At 44.4% G+C, this 9,888-nt stretch overlaps 1 protein-coding gene across 2 annotated transcripts; it reads right to left on the reverse strand.

Annotated features, from left to right (window-relative positions):
* Positions 1-252: 252 nt before the first annotated feature.
* On the reverse strand, positions 253-8,669 carry elf2a (E74-like factor 2a (ets domain transcription factor)). Of its 2 annotated transcripts, none has more exons than XM_035669468.1 (8): positions 8,517-8,669; positions 7,574-7,862; positions 5,165-5,272; positions 3,624-3,740; positions 2,786-2,869; positions 2,284-2,476; positions 1,914-2,168; positions 253-1,487 (listed from the first exon to the last, which is right to left on the reverse strand). In XM_035669468.1, the coding sequence occupies exons 1-8, from the start codon at positions 8,589-8,591 to the stop codon at positions 920-922; spliced, it is 1,689 nt and encodes a 562-aa protein (XP_035525361.1). In that variant the 5' UTR covers positions 8,592-8,669; the 3' UTR covers positions 253-919. The 2 variants fall into 2 exon arrangements, with proteins under 2 accessions (XP_035525361.1, XP_035525362.1); XM_035669469.1 differs by having other exon boundaries at positions 920-1,487; positions 3,624-3,737.
* Between the last annotated feature and the right edge of the window lie 1,219 nt (positions 8,670-9,888).

Below are 9,888 nucleotides of genomic sequence, written 5' to 3' on the forward strand. Positions count from 1 at the left end.
AAACTCCTAGTAGCACATTTTCCTGTTTTTCCATTCAGTTTCTTTAAAACCTGAGGTTAGGAGAAATTGCGCAGTAGTCATCTCCCAGCCAACAGCTGAGCAGACAGTACACTGGTTCCACAAAGTGACAGCAGCACAGCGCCTCTCTGACCTGTACACTGTACTTCATGCAATCTCAGCATTTCTTTTGCTTACTAAAAACTTACCTAGCATTTATTTCTCAGACAGCAGAATAACACAACTTCACACAGATTGAATTCACATTTGTTGTTTTTTTATAATACATATTTCAGTAAAATCTACTTCAATACACTGATAGTACAAGAAAAAATAGTATATTATACTTCAGATGTGGAGCACACCATTTAGTTTTCTGATCCTGACGCAGACATCCTTTCACTCCCTTTTTATGAACAGTAAAAAAAAAAAAAAAGGGTGGGGAGAATGTGACAGCGCTGTGGAGTAACACAAGTGTGCAGACAAACCATTAGACCGAAACAAAGAGATGAATTCAAACTACGTCTGTACTGATACACACCTGCTGAGTATCAAAATGCTTTTTACATTTCTGTTTACAACAAAGTCTTGTCAGGCTTTTATATTACATTTGATTACAAAAAGGAGATTTTCATTTACAATCTAAGGCTGCCCATGTCTTCTGAGCTCTGAAGGATCTGTGTGTGTGTGTGTGTGTGTGTGTGTGTGTGTCTACAACAGTCCCTTTAATCCTTTGTGGGGCTTCAGCAGCTCCAGAGTAAGAGCAGGCGTCTCCCTGGAAACCAGGGTCAGGCTGACAGTCTGAACCAATCAGAGAGCACCTCTGTGGCAGGGGGGTGTGGGATGTGTCCTGCACTTCCTTTAGCAGTGTCCACAGTCACTTCCTGTACCCCCACTGGTGGCCCAGCTCAGGGCGCTGCTCTCAGGATGATGGGGTTTCTGCAGATGCTGCTGGCGGTGGGCTGGAGGGGGGCGGAGCCTCAGACGCTGCCTCTGAGTGTGCTGCTTCGGGCTGACTGCTGGAGGGCTTCAAGAGCTGGTTGGGGGTTTTGGGTGGGGCGGGATGAGGCTGGCTGACCTGAACAGAGAGCTGCGGCAGCGGCTGGGCCACCGCCGCCGGTTTAGCCAGGATGAGCTGCGGCGTTGGGCGGCCCGCCGTTAACTGCAGCGTAGACGCGGTGGCGCCAGGTTTGGTGGCTAACTGCGTAGTGAGCGGTTTAGCCTGGATGAGCTGCGTGATGTGGCCCGACGGGTTGGCCTGCATGAGCGTAGCCAGCTGGTTGGCCGGGATGGTGATGATGGTGATCTTCTCTCCCGCTTTGGAGCCGGCGGGCAGCATGGTGGGCAGAGCCTGGATGACCAGTTTGGGGGGAGCGCCGGCAGAGGCGTTGGCTACCGTTACCGGGACTCCCGTTGTGAGGATGGAGGAGGAGTTTAATGTCACCTGACCTAGCGAGTTGGTCATGACCACCGGCATGGCTCGGATGGGCCTGCAGGAGGAAGTACAGGAAGTACATGTCATTCTAAATCCACAGCCATCACGGTGGGAAAAGCACAGGTGGAAATAATGACCATGGCTGAATTCCATTTAGCTGCTTCACTCTCAATGCCTGTGATGTGGCACCAGCTGGAGTTTTTATCACTGCATGATACAATGCCACAACTGAGGAGACTAACTTTGGAGCATTTTAAAGAGAGAAGAAGAAGAAGAACCACGTTAGAAGCACCAATCGAGAAAGGTTGATGTCACTATCACAATTAAAGACACACCTACTGTTTATGATACAAATCTATCGTTTCAACAGCAATCACATGATCAGTACTCAGCCAATCAGAGGATATGGTTCAACCCTTTTCTTTCAGCTGCCCTGTGTGACCATCTGTCTGAGGTAAACCTTACTACAAACATGTGATACCTGGTGGTGGCGTTGCCGGGGATGACGGTGACGTAGGTCTGCTGAGGCTGGGTGGTGGCGGGCGAGTTTGCGCCGAGGCTGGCGGGGCCCTGCTGGTGAGCCGGATGCTGGCTGGACATGACGCCCTCGCTGTCCTCCACCTCCTCTCCGTCTTCCTCGTCATCGATCACCCGGATGTTCTTGGGCATATCTTTAAACTGGTAGGCCAGTCGCTGACCCTCCACTTTGGCCAGGATGCCTCGCTGGTAGTAATACCTACACACACACACACACACACACACACACACGGAATATCAAAGCTGTGTTCCTACATATGACAGGCAGACTGTGTTCAGGACTACACAGCTGGGTGTGTAGAGGACGGGCTGACCTCAGGGCTCGGCCCATGGTCTCGTAGTTCATGTCGGGCTTGTTCTTGTGTTTGCCCCACAGTTTGGACACGGCCTTGGAGTCGACCAGCTTGAAGATGCCCTTCTCTCTCTGCATCCACTTGATGTACCTGGGACAGGTGTTTTTGTCCTGCAGCAGCTCCAGCAGGAACTCCCACAGGTAGGTGGTGTTGCCTTGAGAACACACAGCACAGTTACATGATCCAGGACTTGATGTTACAACAAATGATGATGCCTAATGTACTGCCACTGTTATGGACAAAAGATACAGTCAAACAGGAGTTTTATGATTTTCATCCAAATCTGGCTCACTCAGTGAGTACAGAGTTGAATTAATCTGTTGCAGTATAGATGTTCTCAAACAGTCCTTTCTGTTGACTGCACTGTACAGAGCAGAGCAGTATAGAACTGTATATATATATTTCTATAGGTCTGTTTCATATAGAATTAAGCACAACCGCTGCGTGTACTTCTTTGACAAACCTTTCCCCTCCCGCGGTCTCTTCTTAATCCCCAGGTCAAAGGAGCCGTTGGAGGCCGGCTGGTGTGTCTTGGGCTTGCGTCCACCTGCACTCAACACACACACACACAGAATGTCAACACTCAGTATGTTTAATACCTGTCACACACTCCCCAGAGCCTGATATAGTACGTCTGTATCATTTTCAGACATGCTTGATATGTATGTTAGCCTGCACTACCCCACTGCACTGCTGACGCCGCCAAATTATTGTCTGATTGTTTGAAGGTTTGAATAAGTTTAAAAAACCACATGAATATGAATCCAACAAATGATTAGCCAAGATAAATTCATTAAAACAATTCAACCACACTGTGACCTTCTTGTGAGCCACAGTGGATCATTTTGTAACTTCCTGAGCAAGAGACTCAGAAACCACTGGTGAAGAGCCTTCAACAACTGCTGCTAGGTTACAGGTAAGCACAAACAAGAGAAGAGCTGAAAATATTCAGATTAGTATCTCAAGTTTGGATTTCCCTTCAAGGAGACTGAAAGCTGTTCCTTTAATAACTTCTTTCTGCACGGTAACAAGGTACTACCCTACAGAGCATTATTGGAACCCTGGTTTAGCATGCTCCACAATACATGTGGCAGGGCGTCCCTGTGCCACCTGTCTATCAGCCATGGGGTCCTTGGTCTGTTCCAGAAAGGCTCAGGCCTCAGGTTCAAAGTGTGGAGGCTGGCCCTTCATGCCTCTGTCTGGACGCTCAGGAAGCCAGGCCACCTTTTCATGTTCAGAATGCAGTGTGTGTGTGTGTGTGTGTTTCCATGTTACATCAGATGGATTACAGAGACACTGACCTCCTCTCTTCTTCTTGGCAGCAGGCTCACATTCAGGAGGGATGGGGAAGGACTCCTCCTCGATGGGTCCACACTCTGTAGACACCTCCACCACTGTCTCCATCATCACATCCTCTGCTGGGGTCAAACCAAACATTCACACCATTCTATTTCTGCTGGCTCACGTCATTACAGACTGATCTTACCATTGGATCATTTAAATACATGACACAAACGTTTCTTTTTAAATTGGCAGATGTCTTCTTACGTATATCTTTGTATTACAACCATGTGAAGAAGTACTTCATAATATGTGGACTGACTTTCCGATGAAGCAATTTGAATAACCTAATTAAGTGCGTCTACAGTAAGGATGGAAGGACAGAATCAGGAGTGCCTCACTCACTACAGTACAGTGCTACATACGGTCCTATTTTGTTTCCTGATTTATTTTGAATCGCCACAAGGGGAGCCAAATCCTCCCAGTCATTCCAAAATACTAAACCTGTCACCATGGCTGCAGGCTCAGCTCGCCAGTCATTATTAATGAAATATTATGGATTCCAAACTAAAGAACAACAGTAAGATACGGTACCTATCTGTCATTCAGTACAAACATTGGTTTCTTAACTAAATGTAAGGTAAAGCATTCCACTATGTTTTAGTGTTTTGGTGCAGTTTTAGGTTTTAAGCATATTTTAATTATTATGATTAAAATGTGATATTTTCGTATTGTCCCATGACTAAATTCATTTCACCGACTAATATGTGGCCTGATCCTGGGAGCGGGTGAAAAGCTTATCAGGTTAATGTGCTCTCTCCACAGCTGGACCTGTGCTATTTATGTTTGGTCAAAGATGCATTCCTCACAGAAGAAGCATCACTCTGTATATTTTGGATCTTTTTTTGCTTCTTGTAATTATCAGAACAATACATCATCATATCAATTTCTCATTATCAGAATGTATCAGTCCTGGTGATTATTGTGAAACCATAAATCCTTCATACAAAAATGGCAGCTTCTCAAATCTGAACATTTCATGCATTTGCTTCATGTTTTATATCCCATCATTAAAGTGAATCTCTGGGGGTTGTGGACTGACAAAACAAGACGTTTCAGACTGTGAGAAACTTGGACTGACATTTTATAGACCAAACAATTCACTGTTTCATCTGGGAAATAATTAGCAGATTAATTGACAATGAAAATAATTGTTAGCTGCAGCCCTTAGCTACTGAACCAAAGCAGTACATAGTGCACTACTATGTATACAAATCAAGTTTCACTTTTCTTTACGGACTGTGGGAGGATGAGCAGCTGCATTATTTGAACGGAGACACATTTGTGATTAAGTTTAGGGTAAATCTGTTGTGTTTACTATCATGTACACAACTACAGTGTTACAAAAGTCAAAATAAAGCTATTTGGTGCTCTGCTAAACGACGTCTCACTAACTGCTGTAACCACAGACAGTGTAACCGCAGATAGTGATGTTCAAATGGTCTTGCAGTTCTTAGACTTGTGTCTATCAAACAGAAGAGGAAGAACGGAGTGTGTTCACCTGTGTTGCGTTCGTTGTGCAGTCCTCCAGGAGACTCCATGTGGAGGAGAGCTTCGGCTGCTTCAAACGTTTTGTCAAAACACACCATGTCGTGACCCGACATCTCCACTGAGGAGAGGAGCAGAGAGAAGGTTGTCAGTTCACAGAGCTCTGCAGACAACACAACAACACATGCTCTCTGAGGACAGGCAACGCAACTACACCTGTGACTTTCAATAACAACACAAAGATCCTGTTTCTGGTGACAAACGGTTCTGCTCACAACAGCTCAGCAATGCAACCTCAACTATTTTGAAATAGTGACTTCCTTGTTGGGGTTTGTAGAGGCAGTCTGTTCCTCCCTTCCTGTTTCCTGTAATCTGGTCGAAATAGCTAGATGTCGTTCTTGCCAGCAGAAGGCAGTCTACTGCTGTCACACACATCAACAGCACCAATAGGTCCGCAAGTCTTGAAGAAAATGTAAACTAATATGTGACACAGCACTTGTTCAGACTGCAGATATTTTTAGATTTCAAAATAAAAGAAACAAAGTTAGCTGCAATCTGAAGTCTAATGACATTTAGCAAAACAGACAGCATTGTGTGGATTCATATAAAGTTATACTGCTAGCTGCAGAATTGACTGTTTTCCTTACATAATGCCTGTTTTACACTGCCACAGAATCAATAATAAGAAAAATCCATTGTGAACTATTCAATGGACAAACAGCGCTGCTGTCACACATACTGGTGGAGAGCAGTTTGACAGGGCTGACTTTTTACCACTAGTATAGTGACTCTAACCCTCACCCAGCTCATCAGGGCAAATACAGTTAATGTTAATACACTCATACAGGTTTTTAGCCCATGTTAAGTCAAATCACAACATCTTCCAGTTATAGGAAGGCTTTCTGCAGATGTCTCTGCTTTAGCTCACAGAACAACAGTCCATTCAGCTCACAGCCTTTGGCTCTCTTAACAGCTTTACAGTTTGTTTTCATTTAGGCTTTACTCATTTATGACATTACGCTGGTCAGACACTGCTTTAACAACACCACACGTTTTAATAATCAACCTTTCTGCATAGCAAAAACATACGGCTTCTAGGCTCTCACTCTATGGTGCATGGACACTCACACTGAACCTAAACATTAAACCCTGATAGAGTTTGTCCTTTAACAAAACAAATCCTACAACAATGTTGACAAACAAAAGAAAAAGGCAGCGTTTATGGTTGTTTCTTCTTAACAAAAACGCTGACAATAAAGCAAGAAAAAAGGAAGAATATAGAGCAGCACACGGCTGGGGGGTGAACCATATCGTTTTTCTGTTCTGCAGCTAAAGTCAGTGTGATCTCTATCTACGCTTAGAGACAAAACTCGCTATGATTGGAAACAGACCGTCTGACAGCAGCATTGTGGGAAATCACAACCCAGAACAGTTCAAATTCTGAAAGACAACATTTCTGAGTTGGCAGATAGAGATCTGTTTGTTCATCAATCAACCCCCCTCAAACTGAACGAATATGAATATTTCAATAATATAATGAATATTTGCTCATCCATGACTGGAAAACTAGTCTCTAAATTTCCAGGTTTTCCAGGACACGTGGGAACCCTGGTCTACCTTGAAGTTAGAAATGTCCTTTCTCTTTAATTATCATTTTCAATTAGTTTAGTTTCTGGTAGTTTCCAGAGTGTGTTCAGAGGGCCGCAGGTCGGATTCGAACCCTGCGCCGCTGCAGCAAGGACTCAGCCTCAGTACATGGGTCGCCAGCTCTACCCACCCAGGTTTTAGTTTATTATGATAATATGACAGAAGATTTAAGGAGTTCAGAATAGGTTTTGCAATACAAACACATTGGGTTTTATGCATCAAGCTATACATAAACACAATTCCTCTTATTGTTCATAACCACGGTTGGTTTTCTTTCAAATCCATCACTGGTGTGATTTTTACCAGTGCTTTCTATTTTTGCTCTTCTCTTTGGTCCGAGAGCATTTAACAAGTGGTAGAACACTCTTAGCATCATTAAAAAAACCTTCTTGTATTCAGTCCACAAACTGTTTGTCGACATAAAAACACATGTATACCCACTACTAATCCATTGGATGCTTTTGCCTTACGCAGAGGACATTTTAGAGATGGCACAGATCTACTGTATGAGACGGAGGAAAGACTACTTTCAGATTTGATTGTCAAATGTTGTGCCTCCACATGTGCAAGGACTACAGTTACTGCGTGTTGCTGTGCTGACACTATCACAGATGTGAAACCATTGCTGTGAGAATCACATTTAAGTTTATTTAACAGTAATTTGGTTTCCCTGCTGCAGAAGTTCTTCCTCTCAGATACATATCTTAAGTCTCAGTATCTCATCGTGTATCTCATCGATTATCTCTGATTCCATCCACTTTATAGAAGAACTCACCGGTCTCGGCCACCTCTGTGACCACCTCCTGCTCCTCGGCCACGTCCTGCATCAGGTACGTCTCGTCGTCGTAGACCAGGACCTGCGCCGAGTAGCACTCCTCCACCTGGGCGCTCGGCACCTCCTCCACGATCACTGCCGGACATCCCTCCTCCTGCAGCACCACACCCTCCTCCTCCTCTTCCACATCCTCCTCCACTTCATCGCCGCCCTCCACAATCACCGCCTCTATTTCCTGCTGGACCACCTCTTCCTCTTCCTCTTCCTCCTCGACCGGCTGCTGCTCACACTGAACGTTAAAAGAAGTGAAAAGCTGATTTTTAGGCTATGTTATATCATCTCCAAAGATGATCCAGTATGCATATGGGGGGTCACTGCAGCCTCCTCCTGAGCTACCTGAATGAACCACTGTGCTGAGAAGTGACAGACAGCAGAGTTGGAGAGTTGATTGCTACACTCGTTGTGTTGCTGTGCATGAAAGGTTTGCAAGTAAAACACATCTGTGTGACAATGATGGGACAGGCCTCAATACAGCTGACAGCAGTCAGGTAAAAAGTGAGTAATTGGATCGGGACATCCCTAATGAAATATGCAACACTCGATTAGTGGATCCATGCTGTCATATTGCTGTCCACGTTTATACAAGTATCAAAACAGGGAAATGTGTCATTTGACTTCAGTTAGATTTAATGGAACGCACCAAATGTAAGATATTAACTTTATTAATTGGCTATGCTCAATGGAATTACAAATAGTTACAACTCTGCTCAGTGTAGCACTAAGCTATACACTGTCAACCCTGGCTTCGTGGCATCAGGCACATTTCTCCCGTACATCAAAGCTGAATTCTCTTTACTCTGTTCTTCTTCCCGTCACTCTGCAGCCACTACTATCTTTTTTTTTTTACTTTGTTGACAGCCGTTGAGGGGATACACAGGCTTACCTGCTGGGGCTCCTCCACCACAGTGACATACTCCACTATGTTCCCTCCACCGTCTGACACTACCACCGAGGTCATCACTCATTCCTGCCAAAGCAGAAGTACAGGCCGTCAGGATGGAAAGGACAGCGCTAACATAACAGAGCTGAAAGATTTCTAAGTATGATTGGGTTATCTCATAATAGTCATGTTTGTGTGTGTGTGTGTGTTTGCAGGGGGTGGGGTCATGTGAAAGCCCCATGGGCGCCGCCTCTCCTCATGACTTAGACCCAGTAATGTTGTGGTCTGTGTTGTGAGGATGCCACACTCCGCTCTAAAGTAACCTGCTAACTCCAGTCTCCTGCTACATCCAGTTTATAACGGACCCAACCACAGGCCACGTACTTCAGTAATCACTACAGTTATCAGTCACTGACCTTCTTCAACATTAATAAGAGACAAGAACGTTGCAACAACCAACAGGAGTAGACTCAAACACCAGAGACATCAGCTACGTTTACATGCACAACAATTCTCCACTATTAGTCCCAATGAGGGCCATGTAAACAGCACATTCCTTTTGGCTAATCCTAATTAGGGTTTTAGGCTTATTCTCTGGACATGTATACAGCACATTCACAATGTGTGTCTCATTTGGGGGCTTTACCGCTGGGCAACACGTCTGTGCAACACGTCTGTGTACAGTGAGCTCTGTGTGCTGTAAACAGTTCGCCAGGCTGGAGTAGAGCTGTGCATGCTGGTGTCTGTATGGTTGAACAAGTCAGCCACTGGTAGAAACTGGTTGTTTTTTAAATTGTCTCTTGATGCAAACAGGCAAAATGGGCTGAGCACTTCCACCTTTAGCATGGGAGGAACATGACTGCCGTTAGAAAACCAGGGAAAGAGAAGGAAAAGGAGAGGAAAGTGCCTCTGTAGGACGCACAGTACATCACAAACAGTCCCATTAATTAGTATGTCGTATTAGAATGCACAGCTGCATGCAAACAGGAATATTCCTGGAATATACATTTTTATCAGCCATGCAGTCGGAATATTGTCTTTTTCAATACAGGGGCAAACAAAAATAATAAGACCATCATAACTGAAACAAAATTGCTGCTAACAAGAAAGCTGTTTATGTTCCATACGGTAAGTTTGACAGGTCTGAAAGCGTAGGGCTGAGCCTCCTCTGTATGACTGCAGGTTTCAGTGTTCAGCTGTTCATTAGATAACACTACATTTTAAATTCACAAAAAACTAGTTCATAAAGTAAAATGTGATAATATATGACATAACGAATAAATAAACACAAAAATAAACAAAGCTGAACGATGGATCAAAGGTTTGGTATACTAACCGAAATGGCTACAAGTACAACGAAACTGGTATTTGGAGT

Source organism: Morone saxatilis, unplaced genomic scaffold (genome assembly GCF_004916995.1).
Source record: "Morone saxatilis isolate NCDOM2014 unplaced genomic scaffold, NCSU_SB_2.0 Contig22, whole genome shotgun sequence".
Classification (NCBI taxonomy): domain Eukaryota; kingdom Metazoa; phylum Chordata; class Actinopteri; family Moronidae; genus Morone; species Morone saxatilis.